The sequence below is a fragment of the Oenanthe melanoleuca genome, unplaced genomic scaffold (assembly GCF_029582105.1).
Source record: "Oenanthe melanoleuca isolate GR-GAL-2019-014 unplaced genomic scaffold, OMel1.0 S001, whole genome shotgun sequence".
NCBI classification, from domain to species: domain Eukaryota; kingdom Metazoa; phylum Chordata; class Aves; order Passeriformes; family Muscicapidae; genus Oenanthe; species Oenanthe melanoleuca.
This window is the reverse complement of record NW_026612650.1, coordinates 8,165,203-8,189,073: the sequence shown is the minus strand read 5'-3', so window position 1 is coordinate 8,189,073 and position 23,871 is coordinate 8,165,203. Positions and strand designations below refer to the sequence as shown.

Here is a 23,871-nt window from a genome sequence, read left to right as displayed (position 1 = left end):
AATGAGGACTTTTTTTTTAATGGGGAAAAAAAATCAAAAATAATGGGAAAAATTGAAAAAAATTGGGGAAAAATTGAAAAAAATTGGGGAAAAATTGAAAATAATGGGGGGAAATCAGGAATAAAGGGGGAAAATCGAAAATAATGGGAAAAAGTCAGTAAAAAATGGGGAAAAATTGAATAATGAGAAATTTGGAAAGAATGGGGGGAAAAAAAAATGGGTGAAATCAGAAAGAAATTGAAAAAAATGGGGAAAAATCGAAAATAATGGAGATAAAACCAGAAGAAAATGGGGAGAAATGGGGGGAAAATTTAAAATGGGGATTTTTTTTTAATGGTGGAAAAAAATGAAAATAATGGGGAAAAAAATTGGAAAAATGCAGGGAAAATTGAAACTTACTGGAGAAAAATTCGATAAAAATAGGGAGAAATTGAAAACAATGGGAAAAAATTTAAAAATGGGAGAAAATCGAAAATAATGGGGAAAAATCAGAAGGAAATGGGGAAAATCAAATATAATGGGGGATAAAGCAGAAGAAAATGGGGGAAAATGGGGGAAAATTTAGGGTTTTTTTAAATGGAGAAAAAATTGAAAATAATGGGGAAAATTGAAAAAAATGGGGGGAAAATCAGAAAAAAGATGGGAAAGATGGGGAAAAATCAGAAGGAAATTTGGAAAAAATGGGGGGAAAATTAAAAACGGATTTTTTTAAATGGGGAAAAATCAAAAATAATGGGGGTGAAAATTGAAAAAATTGAGGGGAAAATAAAAAAATGGGGAGAAAAATCAGAAAGAAAATGCGGGGAAAATGGGGAGAAAATGGGAAAAACTTTAAATGGGGATTTTTTTTCTTTTTAGTGGGGGAAAAACTGAAAATACTGAGGAAAAAATAGATAAAAATGGGGGAAAAAAAAAAAAAAAAGAGGAAAGTCAGGGAAAGCAGGAGGAGGGAAGATAAATCCACAGACAACGGAGCCACTGCTGAGGTTAAAAATAGTTCTTTCTTTTTTATCCAAGCCTGGAAGCTCCAGGGAGTTTTGGGGGCTTTTTTGGGGTATTTTTGGGGGGTTTGGGGTCACTGGGCGCTGGTGCCGCCCTGGGAGGCGCCGGAGTCGAAGGAGCCCAGGAAGGGGGGCCAGGGGGGGCCCTGGGGGTAGAACTGCTGCCAGCTCGGGGGGAACTGGGGAGAGAGCCCAAAAACCCGGGTTACATCCCAGAATAATCCAGGGTTACATCCCAAAAACCCCAGAATTCCACACCAAATTCCAGCTTTTTTTCCCACCCAAATTCTGCCTTTTTTTGCCCCAAAATTCCCGTTTTCCCCCCAAAATTCCCATTTTTCTCCCTAAAATCTGGTCCAAAATTTAATTATTAAAAGGGTTCCCCCCCAAATTACTTAGTTACCCCAAAATTCCCATTTTACGCCCCCATTTCCCCCCCAAAATCCCGTTTTTCCCCCAAAATCCCCCCAAATTATTTCCCCCCCTAAAATCCCATTTTCCCCCCAAAATTCCATTTTTTCTCTCATTTTCCCCCCAATCCCATTTCCCTCCCCAAAATCCCATTTCCCCCCAAAATCTTTTTCCCCCTCCAAAACCTCCCCAAAATCCCACTTTTCTCCCCAAATCCCCCAAAATCCCTTTTTCCCCCCCCCAAAATCCCATCTCCCCCCATTTTCCCCCAAATCCTATTTTTCCCCAAAAATCCTATTTTTCCCATTTTCCCCCCCAAATTCCATTTCCCTCCCGGAAAAAATCCCATTTATTCCCCACAAATCCCCCCCCCTCCCCCGTTTTTCCCCTCCCCCACCTGGTACTGCTGGTATCCGAGCCCCTGCCCGGGGTGGGGGAGGGGCTGGGGAGGGGGGAAGCCCCCGGCCCCTCCCCCCGCTCCGAACCACGCGGGGGGGGGAGGGGCGAAGCTCTGCCCGTAGCTCTGGGGGGAGGGGTGAGAGGTCAGCCCGGAACATCCCCAAAAAAAAAAAAAAAAAATTGGGGGGTTGGGGAGGGCTTGGGGGCTTAATCCCGCCCAGAATTCCCCGGTTTTACCCTAAAATTCACTTTTTTACACCCAAAATCCCCGTTTTTCCCTCCCCAAAATTCCTTTTTTTACCCCCAAGAAATTCCCTTTGCTCCCCCACAATCCCTCATTCCTCCCCCCAAAATTCCTTTCTAACACCCAAAATTCCCCATTTTCCCCCCCAAAAATTCCATTTCCCCAAAATCCCTTCCTCCCCCAAAAATCCCTTTTTTATCCCCCAAGTCGTTTTTATCCCCCCAAAAGATTCCCTTTATTCCACCAAAACCCCCCTTTTCACCCCCAAAAATTCCTTTTATTCCCCAAAATCCTCCCATTTTTCCGCCCAAATTCCTTCCCCCAAATTTCTTTTTTCCCCTCAAATTTCCTCCAAAATTCCCCTTTTCACCCCCCAAAATCCTCAATTTTCACTCCAAAATTCCCTCATTCCCCCAAAATCCCTTCCTCCCCAAAAAATCCTTTTTTCATCCCCCAAAATCCTTTCCCCCACAATAAAATCCCCTTTATTTCCCCACTATCCCCCATTTCTGCCCCAAAAAAATCCCCCATGGAGACCTCCCCAAATTCCCCCAACCCCCCCACAAAAATCCCCCCCAACCCCCCCCACACACATCCCAAAAATCCCCCAAAAATTACCCCAATTCCCCCCAAAACTCACCCCCAATACCCAAAACAATCCCCCCCAAATCCGTCAGATATGCCAAAAATCTCCCCAATAATCAACCCAACCCCCGTCAAAATCACCCCAAAAATTGCCCCAAAATCCCCTCAGACACCCCAAAAATCCCCCCCAAATCTCCCCGGCACCCCAAAAATCGCCCCAAAATCCCCCCAGACAGCCCAAAAATCCCCCTCACATCCCCCCAAAATCCACCCTGAACCCGCCAAAAACCCTCCCAAACCCCTCCAGACTCCCCCAAAAATTTGGGGCTTTGGGGACCCTCAAATGTGGGAAGGGGTTTGGGGATTTTGGGGGGGATTTGAGGGGGGTAACTTGGGGAGGTTTTTGGGAATTCTGGGGTGAATTTGTAGGATTTGGGGGATTTTGTTGAATTTGGGTGATTTGGGGGGATTCTGCAGTGAATTGGGGTGATTTGTCAGATTTGGGAGATTTTGGGGTGATTTTTAAGGATTTGGGGTTGCAGTGATTTCGTAGGATTTTGTCAGATTTGGGACTGATTTGAGGGGATTTGGGGTGATTTTGGGCTGACTGGGGGATGATTTTGTAGGATTTTGGGGTGATGTGGGGTCATTCAAAGGTATTTGGGGTCCATTTGAGAAGATTTTGGGGCATTTGGGGATGATTTTGGTTGATTTTGGATGACTTTGGGTTGATTTTTGCGTGATTTTGGATTGATTTGGGACAATTTGGAGTGGTTTGGGGTAATTTGGGATGATTTGGGGGTGATTTGGTGCAGATTTTGGGTGATTTCGGGGCTGATTTGAGCCAATCTGGGTTGATTTTAGGGCGATTTGGGGAGATTTTGGGCAATCTTGGACTGATTTGGGGTGATTTTGGTTTGATTTGGGATGATTTTGCAGTGATTTTGGGGTATATTTGAGTGATTTTGGGCTGATTTTGGTGATTTTGAGTTGATTTGTGTTGATTTTCGGCTGACTTGGCATGATTTTGGGGTGATTCGGGGATAATTTTGGGAGATCTGGACTGATTTCAGGGATGATTTGGGTGATTTTGTGGTGATTTTGGGCTGATTTCAGGGAAGATCTGGGCTGGGTGAATCTGGGGTGATTTGAGGCGATTTAAGGTGATTTTGGGCTGATTTTTGATGATTCAGGCTGATTTCAAGCTGATTTGGGCTGATTTCAGGGCTGGTTTTTTTGGTATTTTGGAGTAGTTTCAGTGATTTTGGGTGCTTTTGGGCTGATTTTGGGTTATTTTGGGGTATTTTAGGCGATTTCAGGGTATATTGGGCTGCTTTCAGGGATGATTTCGGGTGATTTTGGCTCCTCACCTGCTGTCCCTGTCCGTAGGCAGCTGCGGGCGGAGGAGGGGCGGCGCTGGGGGGGCTCCCCCCGGGGGGCTGCGGGGGAGGGGGGGGAAGGGGCAGGGCAGGGGGAGGGGCGGGGGGGCGGCCCCGCCCCGAGGGAGGGGGAGGGGCGTCACGGGGTGGGGGAGGAGCGCCGCCCCAGCGAGGAGGGGGAAAACCCCCCCGGGGGAACCCTGTGGGGAGGGGACACGGGGTCATACGGGGGGCACTGGGGGAGCACCGGAGTGTCCCCTCCCCCCCTTTGTCACCTCCTCATTGTCACCTCCACCTGTGTCCCCTCCCCCACATTGTCACCTTTCCCCCATGTGCCCTCTCCCACATTGTCACCTCCTGTCTCCCCTCCCCCCTTGCCACCCCATTGTCACTCCCCATTGTCACTCCCACTGTCACCCTCATTGTCACCCCATATTTGGGGTGGAACCAGCCCCAGTAAATCCTATGGGATTTCCATGGCATGTCTATGGTATCCTCTGGGAATCCTACAATTGAATCCTGTGGGAATCCTACAGGAATGTTATGGGAGTCCTATGGGAATCCTACACCTGAATCCTATGGAAATCCTATAGGAACCCCACGGGAATCCCACAGCTAAATCACATGAAATCCTATGGGAATCCTACAGTGCAAGCCCGCAGCTGAATTCTGTGGGAATCCCACACCTGAATGCTACAGGAATCCTACAGGAATTCTCTGGGAATTGTATGGGAACCCTATAGGAACCCTTTGGGAATCCCACAGCTGAATCTCATGGGAATCCTTTGGGAATTCTATGGGAATCCCAGAACTGAATCCCATGGGAAACCCATGGGAATCCTATGGGAATCCACAGGAACCTATGGGAATCCCACACCTGAATCCTATGGGAATCTATAGGAATCCTACGGAAAACCTTTGGGAATCCTATGGGAATTCCACACCTGAACCCAATGAAATCCTATGGGAATCCTACAAGAATCCTATGGGAATCCTACACCTGAATCCTATGAAATCCTACAGGCATCCTATGGGAACCCTACAGGAATCCCACCGGAATCTCACCCCTGAATCCTGTGGGAATCCCATGGGAATCCCACAGCTGAAACCTATGGGAATGGTACAGGAATCCTCTGGGAATCCTACACCTGAATCCTATGGGAATCCACAGGAATCCTATGAGAATCCCATGAAATCCTATGGGAATCCCACATCTGAATCCTATGTGAATCCTTTGTGAATTCTATGGGAATCCTATAGGAATCCTATGGGAACCCCAGAACTGAATCCTATGGGAATCCTATGGGTGAATCCGATACGTGAATCCCATGAGAATCCTATTGGAAACCTATGGGAATCAGACAGCTGAATCCTATGGGAATCTACAGGAATCCCATACCCGAATCATATGGGAATTGAACAGGAGAATCCTACAGGAATCCTACCGGAATTCTTTGGGAATCCCACACCTGAATCTTGCTGGAATCCTATGGCAATCCCACCCCTGAATCCTACGGGAATCTTTTGGGAACCTACAGGAATCCTATGGCAATCGTACCCCCTGTCCCCCCGTCGCGCCGTTGCTCACCGGAGCCGCTGCCGGCCCCGCGGAAGGCGCGCTGCCCCTGGAAGCCGCGTCCGGCGCCGCGCCCGGGGAAGGCTCCGGCGGGGCGGCCGCGGAAGGGCTGGGGCCGCGCTCCGGCCGCGTCCGGCCGCCGCTCCGGGGCGCTCAGCGCGGTCACCGCGGCCGCGCTCCGGCCCTCCTCGTTATAGCGGCGCACCAGCGCCGCCGCCTCGTCCCGCTGCAGCTCCACAAACTGCACCGCGTCCAGGAACTCGCCCGCCTCCGGCAGCGTGAAGTTGGCTGTGGGATTTCATGGGATGTGGGGTCACTGGAGGCATCCCAAATATCCCAAAGACCCCAACAATGCCAAAAAATCCCCAAAACAGGGAGAGGCTGCAGCTCCACGAACTGCACGGCGTCCGGGAACTCGCCCAACTCTGGCAGTGTGCAGCTGGCCACAGGGTGTCATAAGGGGATTGAGGGTCACTGCAGGGATCCCCAAAATCCCAACGATCCCCAAATCCTTGGGAGTTGTTGGTCACAAAATGGAGGAACTTCCAACTGGGATGGTCCCAAAATCCTTTGGGGTCCCTGTTCCCAGCCCTGGATGAACGGGGATAACGGGATTTGGGGTCATTGGAGAGATCCTGAAAATCCCAAAGATCCCAAAAATCCCAAAAAATCCCAAAAATGGGGAGAGGCTACAGCTCCACGAACTGCATGGCACCCAGGAACTCACCCAACTCTGGCAGCATGGAGTTGACTGCGGGATTTGATGGGATTTGGGGTTGTTGGAAGGATCCCAAATATCCCAAAAATCCCCAAATCTTTGGGCGCTGTTGGTGCTGAAATGGAGGAACTCCCAACTGGGACAGTCCCAGAATCTTTTTGGATCCCTGTTCCCAATCCTGGACCAATGGGGATAATGGGATCTGGGATTTGGGGTCATTGGAGGGATCCCCAAAATCCCAAAGATCCCAGAAATCCCAAAAATCCCCAAATCCTTGGGAGTTGTTGGTCCTAAAACAGAGGAACTCCCAACTGGGACAGTCCCAAAATCCTTTGGGGTCCCTGTTCCAAATCCGAGAGGAACGGGGAAAACGGGATTTGGGGTCACTGGAGAAATCCCAAAAACCTTGGGAATCAGCAATCCCAAAAATCTCAAAAATCCCAAAAACTTCAAATCCTTCGATAAAACCCTAAAAATCCCCAGTTTCCTCCAATTTTTCACTGTTTTTCCCTGTTTTTTAAATTTTCCCAAAATTCCCATATTTTCTACCAAAACTCCCATTTTTTCTTCCATAATCCCCAAAATTCCTGATTTTCCTCCATCCCAACCCTTCAAACCCCTCCAAGAACCCCTAAAAATCACCATTTTTTTCCCCATTTTTTCACCTACAATCCAAAATTTTTTTTTCTTTTTTCTCAAAATCCCAATTTTTCCCTCCAAACCCCACCCTCCCATCTAGAGCACAGTGTGGTCGGGCACATCCTTGCCCCCCCAAACCCCTAAAAATCCACATTTCCCCCCCATTTTTTTACCATTTTCTCCCATTTTTCCACCGTTTTTCCCGGTTTTTTTTTTTTTCCATTTTTCCCAAAATCCTGTTTTTTTCACCCCAAACCCCACCCTTCATATCAAGCACACCGTGGTCAGGCACGTCCTTGCTCCCCTAAACCCCTAAAAATCCATATTTTTCCCCCATTTTTTCACTGTTTTTCCCCATTTTTCCCCGTTTTTTTTCGTTTTTCCCAAAATCCCAGCCTTTCCATCAAAATTCCCATTTTTTTCTACCAGAATCCCCAAAATTCTTGGTTCTTCTCACAAAATTCCCATTTTTTTCCACCAAAAATCCAGTTTTTCTACAAGAAAAGCAGAATTCCCAAAATTCCACCTTTCCCTCCATCCCTCCTTCAAACACTCACTAAAAATCGCTACAAAAATCCCTTTTTTTCACTTTTGTTCCCATTCTTTCACCCAATATCCCATTTTTTTCCCCCAAAATTCCAATTTTTTCCCTGTTCCCACCTCTCACCTCCTTAAAGGTGTGGTCAGGGACTCCACATCCTCCCAAAATTCCTGACTTTCCCCTTCAACCCCAATGAAAAATCACTAAAAAATCCCATTTCATCCCCATTTTTTCACCTAAAATCCCTTTTTCCCTTTTTTCCCCCAAACCCCGTGTTTCCTTGAAGCCCACCCTTCATCTCGAGCACGGCGTGGTCAGGCACGTCCTTGGCCCCCCTAAACCCTGAAAAATCCACATTTTTCCCCCTTTTTTCCCCCCATTTTTCCCCTGTTTTTTCCCATTTTTTCACCTAAAATCCCCATTTTTTCCACCGTTTTCCTCCCCCATTTTTCCCTGTTTTTTCCCCCCATTTCTTCACCTAAAATCCCCATTTCTTCACCTAAAATCCCCATTTTTTCACCTAAAATCCCGATTTTTTCACAGTTTTCCCCCGTTTTTTCCCCATTTTCCCCCAAACCCAGTGTTTCCCCCCGAAGCCCACCCTTCATCTCGAGCACGGCGTGGTCGGGCACGTCCTTGCCCTCCTCGTCGGTGCGCTTCACCGTGCGCTCGCGCAGCTCCTGGTCCGTGGGGCAGATGACGATGGCTTTGCGCTGGAAGCCCTCGAAGGGCCGCATCTTCCTGCGCTGCGCAGAGCCATACACGTTGGTCTGGGGGGAAAACAAAAATTGGGAAAATCCCAGACAAAAATGGGAAAAAAACAGGAGAAAATTGGATTTTTTAGTGATATTTTACCGAATTTTAGCGATTTTTTAGCGATTTTTGAGCAATTTTTGGGAATTTTTGAGCCCATTTCCATTAAAATGGAGGATCTGGGGAAGAATCTTCCTGCACTGAATGAGCGACAAATGTTGGTCTGGGGGAAAAGACCCAGAAATTGGGAAATTTTGGGACAAAAATGGGAAAAAAGAGGAAAATGTTGTATTTTTTAGTGATTTTTAAGCAATTTTTTTGGAGTTTTTTTAGCCGGATTCCCTGAAATAAGAGGATTTGGGGAGGAATCTTCCTGCACTGGGCTGAACCACAAATATTGGTCTGGGGAGGAAAGCCCAGGAACTGGGAAAATTCGGGGCTAAAATTGGAAAAAATGGGAAAAAAGTGGGGAAAAAATTGGATTTTTTTAGTGATTTTTTTAAGCGATTTTTGGGCATTTTTGAGCCAGTTTCCATTAAAATGGAGAATTTGGGGAAGAATCTTCCTGCACTGAATGAGCCACAAAAGTTGGTCTGGGGGGAAGATCCAGAAATTGGGAAATTTTGGGACAAAAATGGGAAAAAAATGGGAAAAAAATTAGGAAAAAATTGGATTTTTTAGTGATTTTCTGGGGAATATTAAGCCCGTGTCCTTGAAAATGGAGGTTTTGAGGAGGAATGTTCCTGTGCTGGGCTGAGCCATAAATCCTAGTTTGGGGAGAAAAACCCAAAAATTGGCAAAATACAGGAAAATTAGGGAAAAAAACACAGAAAAAATTGGGGTTTTTAGTGATTTTTGGGGGATTTTTGAGCGATTTGTTTAAGTTTTTTTTAGGTTAATTTCCTTGAAAAAGGAAAATTTGAGGAGGAATCTTCCTGCACTGGGCTGAGCCACAGATGTTGGTCTGGGGAGAAAAACCCAAAAATTTGGAAAATTTGGGGAAAAAATGGGAAAAAATTGAATTTTTGAGCGATTTCTGGGGATTTTTGAGCGATTTTTTTAAGTTCGTTTCCTTGAATAGGAAGATCTGGGGAGGAATCTTCCTTCCTGTGCTGGGTTGAGCCACAGATGTTGGTCTGGGGAGAAAAACCCAAAAATTAAGAAAATTTGGGACGAAAATGGGAAAAAATGGGAAAAAACAGGGAAAAAATTGATTTCTTAGTGAGTTTTGGGGTTTTTTGGTCCATTTCCCTGGAAAATGAGGATTTGGGGAGGAATCCTCCTGCACTGCACTGAGCCACAAACGGTCTGGGGAAAAAAACCCAAAAATTGGGAAAATTTGGGGAAAAAAATAGGAAAAAATGGGGAAAAATTGGATTCTTTAGTGATTTTTTAGCTATTTTTGAGCAATTTTGGGGGTTTTTTTGGTTCGTTTCTCTGAAAAAGGAGGATTTGGGGAGGAATCTTCATATGCTGGGCCAAGCCAGAAACGTTGGTCTGGGGGGAAAAACCCAAAAATTGGGAAAATTCAGAGCAAAAATGGGAAAATATGGGAAAAAAAGGGGAGAAAATTGGATTTTTGAGTGATTTTTGATGGATTTATGAGTGATTTTCTTGGGATTTTTCAGGTTTGTTTCCAGGAAAAAGGAGTATTTGGGGAGGAGTCTTCCTGCGCTGGACTGAGCCACCAATGTTGATCTGGGGAGAAAAACCCAAAAATTGAGAAAATTTGGGGAAAAAATGGGAATTATTCAATTTTTTAGTGATTTTTTAGAGACTGGGTGGGGGGGGGATTGAGCAATTTTTTGGGGGGGTTTTGAGCCCTTTTCCCTGAAAAAGGAGAATCTGGGGAGGAGTTTTCCAATGCTGGGCCAAGCAATAGATGGTGGTCTGGGGAGAAAAAGCCAAAAATCTGGGACAAAAACAGCAAAAAAGGGAAAAAATGGGGGAAATTGGATTTTTGAGTTATTTTTTCAGGGTTTTTCAGGTTACTTTCCCTGAAAAAGGAGGATTTGGGAAGGAATCTTTCTGCACTTGGCTGAGCCACAAATGTTGGTCTGGGGAGAAAAACCCAAAAACTGGGAAAATTTGGGGAAAAAATGGGAAAAAAGCAGGAAAAATTGGAGTTTTTTTCAGCCCGTTTCCCTGGAAAAGGAGGATTTGGGGAGAAATCTTCCAGTGCTGGGCTGAGCCACAAATGTTGGCCTGGGGAGAAAAACCCAAAAATTGAGAAAATAATGGGGAAAACCTGGATTTTCAAGCAAATTTTTGGGGAATTTTGCATGGATTTTTTAGATAGTTTTTGGGGGATCTTTTAGCGATTTTTGGGGATTTTGGAGCGATTTTGGGGGGATTTTTTTACTGATTTTTGGGGCATTTTTGAGTGATTTGGGGGGATTTTTGAGCTCATTTCTCTTAAAAAGGAGATCAATGGTCAATGATGTCCCCGTGTCACCTGGTCCAGGGAGGTGACAGTGATACCAGGGAGGTCACAGGGATGTGACAATGTCCCCAGTGTCCCCAATATCTCTGTGTCACCTGGTCCAGGATGGGCACAGTGACACCAGGATGGTGACACTGTCCTCAGTGTCCCCTGTTTCCATGTCACCCGGTCCAGGATGGGCACAGTGTCCCCAGAATGGTGACAGGGAGGTGACAATGTCACAATGTTCCCTGTCCCCTGGTCCAGGATGGTGACACTGTCTCTGCTGTCCCTAGTGTCCCCATGTCCCCAGGATGGTGATACTGTCCCCATGTCCCCAATGTCCCCAGTGTCCTGTGTCACCTGGTCCAGAATGGTAACACCGTCCCCAATGTCCCCATGTCCCTAATGTCCCCAGGATGGTGACAGTGTCCCCAATGCCCACAATGTCCCAGTGTCCCATGTCACCTGGTCCAGGATGGTGACACTGTCCCCAGTATCCCCATGTCCCCAGGATGGTGACAGTGTCCCCTGTCCCGTGTCACCTGGTCCAGGATGTAGTTGCGGCGTTTCCTGGCTGCGATCTGGATCAGGCGGTTCAGGCACTGTGTGGCCTGTTGGATCAGCACGTCCCAGCGCCCAGCATAGTTCCGCTGCCTCCTGAGCCCCATCACCTGGCACAGGTGACACAGGGGCTGTGACGTCCCGAGATACACCTGTGACACCCCCTGAGCCATCCCTGTGTCACCCAGTGTCACTCTGTGTCACCCCTGTTGGATCAGCACATCCCACCTGCTGGCGTAGTTCCGCTGCCTCCTGAGCCCCATCACCTGGGGACAGGTGACATTGGTGTCACCTGGGGGCTGGGACACCCCTGTGACACACCTGTGTCACCCCTGTCACCCCCTGCTGGATCAGCACATCCCACCTGCCAGCATAGTTCTGCTGTCCCCTGAGTCCCATCACCTAGGGACAGCATTGTCACACATCTGCCACACCCCTGTGTCACCCCTGTCCCCACGCCGCTGGATCAGCACATCCCTGCTGCCTCCTGAGCCCCATCACCTGGGCACAGGTGACACTGGCATTGTCACACCCCTGTGTCAGCCCCTGAACCTGTCCCGTGTCACCCAGAGCCAACAGTGTCACCTCACTGTCCTGTGTCACTAGAGCCACCAGTGTCACCTCAGTGTCCCCAGAGTCCCCCAGAGCCACCAGTGTCCCCTGTGTCACTCAGAGCCAGCAGTGTCACCTTAGTATCCTGTGTCACCCAGGGCCATCCCAGTGTCACCTCAGTGTCATCCAGAGCCATCAGTGTCACCTCGGTGTCCCCAGAGTCACCCAGAGCCACCAGTGTCCCCTCACCCTCATCTTGTCCATGATGGCGTTGGTCCCCAGGATGTCCCCAGGATGTCCCTATGTCCCCAGTGTCCCCAGGATGTCCCATACCCTCATCTTGTCCATGATGGCATTGGTCCCCAGGATGTCCCCAGGATGGTCCCATACCCTCATCTTGTCCATGATGGCGTTGGTACCCAGGATGTCCCATACCCTCATCTTGTCCATGATGGTGTTGGTACCCAGGATGTCCCCAGAATGTCCCCATGTCCCCAGTGTGCCCCATACCTTCATCTTGTCCATGATGGCGTTGGTCCCCAGGATGTCCCCAGTGTCCCCATGTCCCCAGGATGTCCCATACCCTCATCTTGTCCATGATGGCGTTGGTCCCCAGGATGTCCCCAGTGTCCCCATATCCCCAGCGTCCCCAGGATGTCCCATACCCTCATCTTGTCCATGATGGCGTTGGTCCCCAGGATGTCCCCAGTGTCCCCATGTCCCCAGTGTCCCCAGGATGTCCCATACCCTCATCTTGTCCATGATGGCGTTGGTCCCCAGGATGTCCCCAGTGTCCCCATGTCCCCAGCGTCCCCAGGATGTCCCATACCCTCATCTTGTCCATGATGGTGTTGGTCCCCACGATGTCCCCAGTGTCCCCATGTCCCCAGCGTCCCCAGGATGTCCCATACCCTCATCTTGTCCATGATGGCATTGGTCCCCAGGATGTCCCCAGGATGGTCCCATACCCTCATCTTGTCCATGATGGCGTTGGTACCCAGGATGTCCCATACCCTCATCTTGTCCATGATGGTGTTGGTACCCAGGATGTCCCCAGAATGTCCCCATGTCCCCAGTGTCCCCAGTATGCCCCATACCTTCATCTTGTCCATGATGGCGTTGGTCCCCAGGATGTCCCCAGTGTCCCCATGTCCCCAGGATGTCCCATACCCTCATCTTGTCCATGATGGCGTTGGTCCCCAGGATGTCCCCAGTGTCCCCATATCCCCAGCGTCCCCAGGATGTCCCATACCCTCATCTTGTCCATGATGGCGTTGGTCCCCAGGATGTCCCCAGTGTCCCCATGTCCCCAGTGTCCCCAGGATGTCCCATACCCTCATCTTGTCCATGATGGCGTTGGTCCCCAGGATGTCCCCAGTGTCCCCATGTCCCCAGCGTCCCCAGGATGTCCCATACCCTCATCTTGTCCATGATGGTGTTGGTCCCCACGATGTCCCCAGTGTCCCCATGTCCCCAGCGTCCCCAGGATGTCCCATACCCTCATCTTGTCCATGATGGCGTTGGTCCCCAGGATGTTGTATCTCTTGCCGGGGTTGGCAGCCGCGTGTTTCACTGCCCACGTCGTCTTTCCTGCCGCCGGCAGCCCCACCATCATCAGGATCTGGGGACATGGGGGTGACAGGGACATCTGGTGTCACCTCAGTGATGGCGACACTGCAGAGCCACCCCTGTGTCCCTGTGACCCAGCCCAGCAGCCCCACCATCATCAGGATCTGGGGACATGAGGGTCACAGGGACATCCTGGTGTCACCTCAGTGATGGGGACACTGCCAGTGCCACCCCAATGTCCCTGTGAACCAGCCCAGCAGCCCCACTATCATCAGGATCTGGGGACAGGGACATGGGGACACTGCCAGGGCCACCCCTGTGACCCAACCTGGCAGCCCCACCATCATCAGGATCTGTGGGATAGTGGTGACATGGACATCCCTTGGTGTCACCGTGGGGTTGGGACACCCCCAAAGCCACCAAGGGACACTCCAGAGCCACCCCAATGTCCCAGTGTTCCTGTGATCTGCCCTGGCAGTGCCACCATCATCAGGATGTAGGTGACAATGGTGACAGGGACACAACAGGGTCACCTTGGGGTTGGGGCACCCCCAGGGCCATGTCCCCATGATGTCCCCATGTCCCACCTCACACTCAGCCTTGCTCTTGGGCCCCAGCATTCACCAGAGATGCTGTCCCCATGTCCCCAAGGTGTCCCCAGTGTCCCCAAGGAGTCCCTGCCTCACACTCAAGCCTCGCTCTTGGGTCCCAGGGTGCACCTGAGGTGCTGTCCCCATGTCCCCATGACGTCCCCAATGTCCCTAAGGTGTCCCCAGCTCGCACTCAGCCTTGCTGTTTGGCCCGTGTCCCAGAGCTGCTGTCCCCATGCTGACCCCAATGCCCCCAAGGTGTCCCCATGTCCCACCTCGCACTCAGCCTTGCTCTTTGGCCCCTGTGTGCCCCTCAGTCTCTGTCCCAGGGGCAGGTGCTGGATGAACGTGAAGCCGGCGGGCAGTGGCCAGAAGGGCTCGGGCCGTTGGCCGAAGTTGAACTCCACGGCGCAGTTCTTGACCAGCACGTGCGGGAAGAGCGGCCGGCCAGCCAGCGCCGCGCGCGGCACGCGGAACGCCACGCCCAGCCAGCGGCCGTTCTTCTGGAACGACAGCTCCACCTCGGCGCCCGCCTCGAAATCCTGCGGGAGCGGGACACGTCAGCAGCGGGGACGGGAGAGACAGAACGGGTGTGCCAGGTGTGTCTGTGGGTGTAACAGCTGTGCCAGGTGTGTCTGTGGGTATAACAGCAGTGTCTGTGGGTGTAACAGCTGTGCCACGTGTGTCTGTGGGTGTAACAGCTGTGCCAGGTGTGTCTGTGGGTATAACAGGTGTGTCTGTGGGTATAACAGCTGTGTCTGTGGGTGTAACAGCTGTGCCAGGTGTGTCTGTGGGTGTAACAGCTGTGCCAGGTGTGTCTGTGGGTATAACAGGTGTGTCTGTGGGTGTAACAGCTGCGCCAGCTGTGTCTGTGGGTATAACAGCAGTGTCTGTGGGTGTAACGGTGTAACAGCTGTGCCAGCTGTGTCTGTGGGTATAACAGCAGTGTCTGTGGGTGTAACAGCTGTGTCTGTGGATATAACAGCTGTGCCCAGGTGTGTCAGTGGGTATAACAGGTGTGTCTGTGGGTATAACAGCAGTGTCTGTGGGTGTAACAGCTGTGCCAGCTGTGTCTGTGGGTATAACAGCAGTGTCTGTGGGTGTAACAGCTGTGTCTGTGGATATAACAGCTGTGCCCAGGTGTGTTTGTGGGTATAACAGGTATCCCCAGGTCTATCCCAGGTATCCCCAGGTATCCTCAGGTGCATCCCAGGTATTCCCAGGTGCGCTCTCACCGCCAGGCAGGCGATGACGTCACTCTGGGTGTATCCCAGGTGTCCCCAGGTGTATTCCAGGTATCCCCAGGTCTATCTCAGGTCTATCCCAGGTGCGCTCTCACCGCCAGGCAGGCGATGACGTCACTCTGGGTGTATCCCAGGTGTCCCCAGGTGTATTCCAGGTATCCCCAGGTCTATCTCAGGTGCGCTCTCACCGCCAGGCAGGTGATGACGTCACTCTGTGTGTGTCCCCAGGTATATCCCAGGTGCATCCCAGGTATCCCCAGGTCTATCCCAGGTATCCCCAGGCATCCCCAGGTGCATCCCAGGTATCCCCAGGTCTATCCCAGGTATCCCCAGGTATCCCCAGGTCTATCCCAGGTATCCCCAGGCATCCCCAGGTGCATCCCAGGTATCCCCAGGTGCCCCCAGGTGCGCTCTCACCGCCAGGCAGGCGATGACGTCGCTCTCCCCGAAGGTCTCTCCGTAGCTCTGGAATTTGGCGTCGGTGGATTTGCGCCCGGTGCCGCCGTAGCCATAGGAGAAGGGCTCCTCCCCTGGGGGAAAATGGGAATTTGGGAAAAGAGGGAATTCCAAACAATTCTCCAAAACATTCCCTCTGGGGGGAAAAAACGAGAATTTGGGAAAAGTATGGGAATTCCAAGAAAACTCCCCAAGAATTCCATTCAAGGATATGCAAATCCCCATGGCTGAGCCAAAGATTTTCAAAAAAATTAAAAAAAAATTCCCCAAAAATTCCCTTTGGTGAAAAAAATGGGAATTCCGGAAAAAGATGGAAATTCCAACAAAATTCCCAAAAATTCCATTCAAGGATCCCCAAATACCCATGGCTGAGCCAAAAATTCCGCAAAAAATTAAAAAAAAACAACTCCCTTTGGGAGCAAAAACTGGAATTTGGGAAAAAGAGGGAAATAAAAAAAAATTCCCAAAAACTTCTCTTTGGGGAAAAACCTGGGAATTCAGGAAAAAGATGGAAATGCCAAAAAAATTCCCAAAAAATTGTATTCAGGGAGAAAGAACAGGATTTCAGGAAGAAGATAGAAAATTCTCCCCAGGGAGAACGAAATTCCGAAAAAATTCCCTTTGGGGGGAAAACCTGGGATTTGGGAAAAAGATGGAAAATGCCAAAAAATTCCCCAAAAATTCTATTCGAGGATCCCCAAGTCCCCACAATTGGGCCAAAAATTCCCCCAAAAAATTTAAAAAAATTATCCTGAAATTCCCTTTACAGACCCGAAATTCCCTTCAGGGATTCCAAAATTCCTGGGGGGAGGAGAGTTGGGGACACTGGGTACACTGGGGAAAGCACTGGGGACACTGGGGACATTGGGGATAGTGGGGACATTGGGACATTGGGGACATTTGGGGACACAGGACAGTGTGGCAGTGTCACTCACCCAGCTGGGTGCTGCACGAATCCAAGGACCAGCCCACCCGCACCACGTGGGGGTCGGGCTCTGAGGACGGCAGGTGTGTCACCGAGATCTCCTCCAGCACCTGGGGACAGGGGACAGTGGGGACAGTGGGGACAGCAGGGTGGCACTGCCACAGGGAGCTGGCAGTGTCACCAGGAGCTGGCACCAGTGCTGCTCCGAGAGCTCCTCCAGCACCTGGGGGACACTGGGGACACTGGGGACAGTGGGGACATGGGAGACGTCAGGGTAGAAATGCTACATGGAGCTGCCATGGTCAACAGAGGCTGGGACTGCCACCAAATTGTGGCATGGTCACCAGGCCCTGTCACTGTCACCTGTCACTGTCACAGCCCTGTCACTGTCACCTGTCTCTGTCACTGTCACCAATCCCTGTCACTGTCACATCCCTGTCACTGTCACAGCTCTGTCACTGTTACCAGCACTATCACTGTCACCAATCTCTGTCACTGTCACTGCCCCTGTCACTGTCATCACCCCCTGTCACTGTCACCAGCACACCCGTGCCTGCTAGAGGTTGTAGGTGATCCTGGCCCCTGACCACAGAATGTGTCCTATGTCCCTGTCCCCATATCCCCATATCCCCAGTCCTGTTCCCAATCCATGTCCCCTCATCTTCATCTCGAAGCACACCTGTCCCTGCCACATGCTGTAGGTGGCTCTGGCCCCTGTCCCCATGTCCCCTGCTGTCCCCTCACCTTCATCTTGAGGCAGACCTGGCCATGCTGTGCCCCGTAGGTGGTCCTGTCCCCTTATGCCCCCATGTCCCTATCCCTATGTCCCCTGATGTCCCCATGTCCCTGTCCCCACATCCCCTGTGTCCCCTGATGTCTCCATGTCCCCTCACCTTCATCTCGAAGCAGACCCGGCCGTGCCGTGCCCCGTAGGTGGCCCTGGCCCCTGACCACAGGTAGGCGAACCCCTCGATGGTCAGGGGGTACCCGCTGTACCTGTCCCGTGCCACCTTGAAGTGCAGGTCACAGTTATCTGTGGGGACAGGGACACGGTGGCACCGGGGACACGGCACCACGGTGACACCACAGAGGTGGCACCAATGACAGGTTACCAGGGTCACACCATAGCGGGGACACTGGGGAGGTGACACTGGGGTTGGTGGCACCAGGCTTGGCGGCACCAGCATGACACCAGAGAGGTGGCACTCAGATGACACGGGGTTGATGACACCAGGGTTGGTGACAGTTGAGTTGGTGGCACTGGGGTTGGTGACACTGGGGAGCTGGCACTGGGGGTGGTGACATTGGGGATGGGGACACTGGGGATGGTGACACTGGGGATGGTGACATTGGGGATGGTGGCACTGGGGAGGTGACACTGGGGTTGGTGTCACTGGGGTTGGTGGCACTCAGGTAACACACAGGTGACACTGGGGTTGGTGAGACTTAGGTGACACTGGCATTGGTGACAAACAGGTGACACCAGGGCTGTTGACACTGGGGTTGGTGTCACACAGGTGACACTGGGGATGCTGACACCAGGGTTGGTGACACACAGGTGACACTGGGGTTGGTGACACTCAGATGACACTGGGGCAGGTGACACTCAAGTGACATCGTGGTTGCTGACACTCAGTGACACTGGTGCTTGTGACACTGGGGTTGGTGACACACAGCTGACACCGGGGATGGTGACGCCAGGGATGGTGACACTCAGCTGACACCGTGGTTGCTGGCACTCAGGTGACACCAGGGCTGTTGTCACTGGGGTTGGTGACACTCAGGTGACACCGTGGATGGAGACACTGGGGATGGTGGCAGTGGGGCTGGTGACACTCAGGTGACACCGGGGCAGGGTACACTCACAGGTGTCCACGGCCACCAGGGAGTCGTCGAAATCCTCCTCCTCCTCCTCGGCTGGTGGCTGCGGGGAGCGAGCCCTGCGAGGGACAGGGGCGGGGTCAGGGACCCAGCAGGGACTGGGGACAGGGACAGGGTTTGGGGACAGGGATTGGGGACAGGGACAGGGACTGGGGACAGGAAACCTAGAAGGGATTGGGGACAGGGACAGGAATTGGGGTCAGGGGACCAAGCAGGGATTGGGGACAGGGATTGGGGACAGGGGACCTAGCAGGGATTGGGGACAGGGGACCAAGAAGGGACTGGGGACAGGGACAGGGGACAGGGGACCTAGCAGGGATTGGGGACAGGGACAGGGATTGGGGACAGGGGACCAAGCAGGGACTGGGGACAGGGACCCACCAGGATTTGGGGTCAGGGACAAGGTTTGGGGTCAGGGACCAGGATTGGGGTCAGGGACAGGGGCAGTGTCAGGGACACAAATTTGGGGTCAGGGACAGGGATTGGGGACAGGGACACGAATTTGGGTCAGGGACAGGGATTGGGGACAGGGACACGAATTTGGGGTCAGGGATGGGAATTTGGGGTCAGGGATGGGAATTTGGGGTCAGGGACAGGGATTGGGGACCAGGATGGGGATTTGGGGACCGGGACAGGGATTGGGGTCAGGGATGCGGATTTCAGGTCAGGGATGGGGATTTGGGGTTAGGGACAGGGATTTGGGGTCAGGGACGGGGATTTGGGGTCAGAGATTAGGATTTGGGGTCAGGGACAGGGATTTGGGGTCAGGGACAGGGACTTGGGATCAGGGATGGGGATTTGGGGTCCCAACCCCAAACTGGGGGTCTCAGATCACCAAATCAGGAGGGTCCTGACCCCAAATCGGGGGGGCTCAGATTCCCAAATCCAGGGGCTTAGAGCTCCTCATCTGGGGGTCCCAACCCCAAATTCTTGGGGTTCCAATCCCAAATCAGACAGGTCCAACCCCAAACTGAGGGGGGGGGGGGGGGGGGGGGGGGGGGGGGGGGGGGGGCAGAGTCCTAAATCTGGGGGGTCCCAGTTCCAAACCTGGTGATTCCAACCCTGAACTGGTGTTTAGGGGGGATTAATTTTGGGGGGGGGGTGTCCAGTCCCCCATTGGTGTCAGGGGGGGTTAATTTGGGGGATGTGTCCAGTCCCCCATTGGTGTCTGGGGGGGTTAATTTGGGGCGATTAATTTGGGGGGGTTAATTAGGCATAGTTAATTTGGGGGGGTTCATTTGGGGTGGTTCATTTAGGGGGGTTAACTGGGGGGGTTAATTTGGGGTGGTTCATTTGGGGGAGTTAAGTGGGAGGAAAATTAGGCGTCATTAATTTGGGGGGGGGTCTCCTCACCTCTTCTCCTGGCGGTGCTCATAGTAGCCCCTCCCCCGCTGCTCCTCGAACGGCCGCTTCCGGCTCGGGGGGGGCGGGGCGGGGTCGGGACCCCCCCCAAACCCGCCCCCACCCCCGGCGGGGGGAGGGGCGGCGTAAGGAGGGGGGGTGGGGAAGGCGGGGGGGGGCGCCGAGTAATTGGGGGGGGCGCTGTAATTAGGTGGGGGAGGGGCGCTGTAATTAGGGGGAGGGGTGTTATAATTGGGGGGAGGGGCGTTGTAATTGGGTGGAGGAGCGCTGTAATTTGGGGGGGGGGCGCTGTAGTTGGGGGCAGGGGGGTAGCCCGAGGGGGGGGGGGAGGGGGCGCCCCGTAGCCCCCCGGAGGGGGGGGGAAGGCGGGGGGAGGGGGCGGCAGGCCGTAGGGGGGGGTGGGGAAGGTGGGGGGAGGGGGCACGGGGTAATTTGGGGGGGGGGCGGGGGGTGGGGGCTGCGAGTCAGGCTGCGAGTCCGGCGGCTTCAGCTCTGCGGGGGAGGGGGAGGGGACACGGCATGGAGACCCCTCACCAAATACTGGCTGGGACCCCAGAGACCCCCCAAATACACACAGAGACCCCTCCCCAAATACACCCAGAGACCCTTACCCAAATACAGGCCCCACAAATATACCCAGAGACCCCCAGATAAAATCTGGGATCCCCAAACATAACCAGAGACCCCCCAATACAACCAGGAATCCCCCCAAATACACCCAGAGACCCCCCCCAGACCTCCCCAAACACACCCAGACACCCCCAATTGCAACCCCAGACCCCCCAAATACACTGAGACCCCCAAAAATGTCGCCACAGAGATCCGCAGCACAACCAGAACCCCCCCAAAAACACCCACCCCCCCCCAAACACATCCAGAAACCCCAAAAATTCCCCTCAGATCCCCCAAATACACCCAGAGACCATAAAAATGCCACCCCAGACCCCCCAAACAGAACCAGAGCCCCCCAAACACACCCAGAGACCCCAAAAATGCCCCCAGACCCCCACAAATACACCCAGAGATGCCAAAAATGCCCCCCAAGCCCCCCCCAAACATACACAGAGACCCCAAAAATTCCCCCCAGACCCTCCCCAAGCACACCTAGAGATGCCAAATGCAACCTCAGACCCCTCAAATGCAACCCTAAATCCCCGCTAACATACCCAGACACCCCCAAATACACCCAGACACCCAAAATGCAACCTCAGACCCCCCAAATGCACACCCAGAGACCCCTTAGACCCCCCCAAACACCCCCCAGCCCCCACCTGGGGGCAGCCCTGGAGGCTCCTGCTCCAGGGCTCTCCTCTCGTAGCCCGGCTCAGCCTCGGGCTCCTGACCCTCATAGGGCTGGTAGCCCTGGGGCTCGTGGCCTTGCTGACCCTGCTGGTTCTGGTAGCCACCCTGGGGCTCCTGGTAGCCACCCTGCGGGTCCTGGTAGCCCCCCTGGGACTCGTGGCTGTGGTTGTCGAGGCCATCTGGAAAATGGGGTGAAAAAAAGGGGGGATTGAGTCAGAGGAAAGCAGCAGAATTCGGGGATGGAACCCCAAAAAAATCAGAGATGGGAGACACTGAGGGGGAATGGGGGTCCCAGGACCCTCAGGGATGGAGGGATGGGGGAATCAGGACCCTCAAGGATGGGGGGATGGGGGGGATCAGGACCCTCAGGGATGGGGGGATGGGGGGATCAGGACCCTCAGGGATGGGGGGATGGGCAGGAATGGGGGTGCCATTCCCTCAGGGATGGGGGGGGTCACAGGGGTGTTCGATTCCCTCAGGGCCGGGGGACTTGGGGGTCCCCGATGCCCTCAGAACTGGGGGGTCCCATTCCCTCAGAGCCAGGGGTTTGGGGGTCCCATTTCCTCAGAACCAGGGGGTCTCAGTCCCCCAGAACCAGGGGTCTTGGGGGTTCCATTCCCCTCAGGGCCAGGGGTTCCAGAGCCCCTCAGAACTGGAGGTTTTTGGAGTCTCATCCCCTCAGAACTGAAGGTTTTGGGGGTCCCACTCTCTCAGAATTGAAGGTTTTGGGGGTCTCACTTCCTCAGATCTGGAGGGATTTCAGTCCCCTCAGGGCCGGAGGTTTCAGGAGTCCCATTCCCTCAGAACCAGGGGGTCTCAGTCCCCTCAGAACTGGGAGGTCCCAGAGCCCCTCAGGGCCAGGGGTCTTGGGGGTACCATTCCCCTCAGGCCCGTGGGGTCCCAGAGCCCCCTCAGAACTGGGGGTTTTGGGGGTCTCCGATCCCCTCAGGCCCAGGGGGTCCCAGAGCCCCCTCATGCCCGGGGTCTTGGAGGTCCCAGTCCCTCAGAACTGGGGGTCTTGGGTGTTCCATTCCCTCAGGGCCAGGGCATGCAGAGCCCCTCAGAACCAGGGGGTCCCACTCCCTCAGAACCGGGGGTTTTGGGGGCCCCACTCCCTCAGAACTGGAGGCATTTCAGTCCCCTCAGAGGTTTGGCCAGAGGTTTGGCCAGAGGTTTGGGAGGTCCCATTCCCCTCAGAATCGGGGGATCCAAGATCCCCTCAGAACTCGGGGGTCCCATTCCCCCAGAAGTGAGGGTTTTCGGGGTCCCATTCCCCCCAGAACTGGGCAGTCCCATTCTCTCAGAGCCGGGGGTCTCAGTCTCCTCAGAACTGGGAGTCCCAATCCCTCATTAACCAGGGGTCCCAGAGTTCTCAGAACCGGGGGTCTTGGAGGTCCCATTCCCTCAAAACTGGTGGATCTCAGTCCCCTCAGGGCCAGGGCTCTTGGAGGTTGCAGTCCCTCAGAACCAGGGGACCAAGATCCCCTCAGAACCGAAAGGACTCAATCCCCTCAGAACTGGAAGTTTTTGGGGTCACATTTTCTCAGAACTGGGGGTTTTGAGGGTCCCAATCCCTCATGAACCTGGGGTCTTGGGGCTACCATTCCCCTCAGTGCCAGGGGGTCCAGAGCCCCTCAGAACTGGGGGTCTCAGTCCCCTCAGAACCAGGGGTTCCCATTCCCTCAAAGCTGGGGGGTCCCATTCCCCTCAGGCCGGGGGTTGTGGGGGGTCCCATTCCCTCAGAACTGAGGATTTTGGGGGTCCCATTCCCTCAGAACTGGGGGATCCCAGAGCCAAATTCCCTCAGAACCGTGGGCCCCACTCTCTCAGAGCCGGGGGTTTGGGGGTCCCACTCCCTCAGAACCGGGGGTTTGGGGGTCCCACTCCCTCAGAGCCGGAGGTTTGGGGGTCCCACTCCCTCAGAGCCGGGGGTTTGGGGGTCTCATTCCCCTCAGAACTGGGGGGTCCCATTCCCTCAGAGCCGGGGGTTTGGGAGTCCCATTCCCTCAGAACTGGGGGTTTGGGAGTCCCATTCCCTCAGAACTGGGGGTTTGGAGTCCCATTCCCTCAGAACTGGGGGTTTGGGGGTCTCATTCCCCTCAGAACTGGGGGGTCCCATTCCCTCAGAGCCGGTGGTTTGGGAGTCCCATTCCCTCAGAACTGGGTGTTTGGGGTCCCATTCCCTCAGAGCCGGGGGTTTCCGGGTCTCATTCCCCTCAGAACCGGGGGGTCCCATTCCCTCAGAGCCGGGGGTTTGGGGATCTCTTTTCCCTCAGAGCCGGGGGTTTGGAGGTCCCATTCCCTCAGAACCGGGGGTTTGGAGGTCCCATTCCCTCAGAACTGAGGGGTTCCATTCCCTCAGAACTGGGGGTTTTGGGGCCTCATTCCTTCAGACCCTGGGGGTCCCAGAGCCTCCCAGCCAGAGGGTTCAGCTCCAGCCGCCCCCCAGAGCCAGCCCCTGCTTCTGAGTGAAGGCTCGCTAAGAGCCGCTCACGGAGAGCGCAGCAAACCTGCCACCCGCCCATGGCACCCCTCACCCCGCGCCCCCTCTCCCGCTTACACCGGCCCTCAGCGCCCGCCGCGTCCCCCAGCCGAGTCCCTTCGCTGTCCAGCACCGCTTGCAGCCGATCGGCCAGCTCGGCCTTGAGCCCGCGCGTGTCCAGCCCGCGGCGGCCCAGCTCGTCCCGCAGCTCCTGCACCCGCAGCCGCCTCGCCTCCATGGCCGCCCCTCACGGCCCCCAACGGGGCCCGATCAAAA

The 23,871-nt window shown here is 53.6% G+C and overlaps 1 protein-coding gene and 1 long non-coding RNA gene across 4 annotated transcripts; one reads left to right on the top strand and one right to left on the bottom strand.

Moving 5' to 3' along the window:
* Nucleotides 1-1,042: 1,042 nt before the first annotated feature.
* On the bottom strand, nt 1,043-23,871 carry HNRNPUL1 (heterogeneous nuclear ribonucleoprotein U like 1). Its single transcript, XM_056515420.1, is given in 16 exon segments — nt 1,043-1,180; nt 1,810-1,935; nt 4,011-4,219; nt 5,608-5,883; nt 8,095-8,263; nt 11,214-11,342; nt 13,283-13,405; nt 14,219-14,485; nt 15,605-15,717; nt 16,579-16,678; nt 17,462-17,601; nt 18,435-18,508; nt 19,803-20,139; nt 20,142-20,303; nt 21,083-21,292; nt 23,674-23,871. Coding segments are annotated over 16 exon segments (2,700 nt in total). The 5' UTR covers nt 23,834-23,871; the 3' UTR covers nt 1,043-1,075.
* LOC130266207 (uncharacterized) lies at nt 14,496-15,583 on the top strand. 3 transcript variants are annotated; one of them, XR_008842760.1, is made up of 4 exons: nt 14,496-14,776; nt 14,866-15,135; nt 15,427-15,520; nt 15,562-15,583. It is a non-coding gene; the product is annotated as an uncharacterized LOC130266207 (long non-coding RNA). The 3 variants fall into 3 exon arrangements; XR_008842759.1 differs by having other exon boundaries at nt 14,496-14,788; nt 14,857-15,135; nt 15,479-15,520; XR_008842758.1 differs by having other exon boundaries at nt 14,496-14,788; nt 14,857-15,135.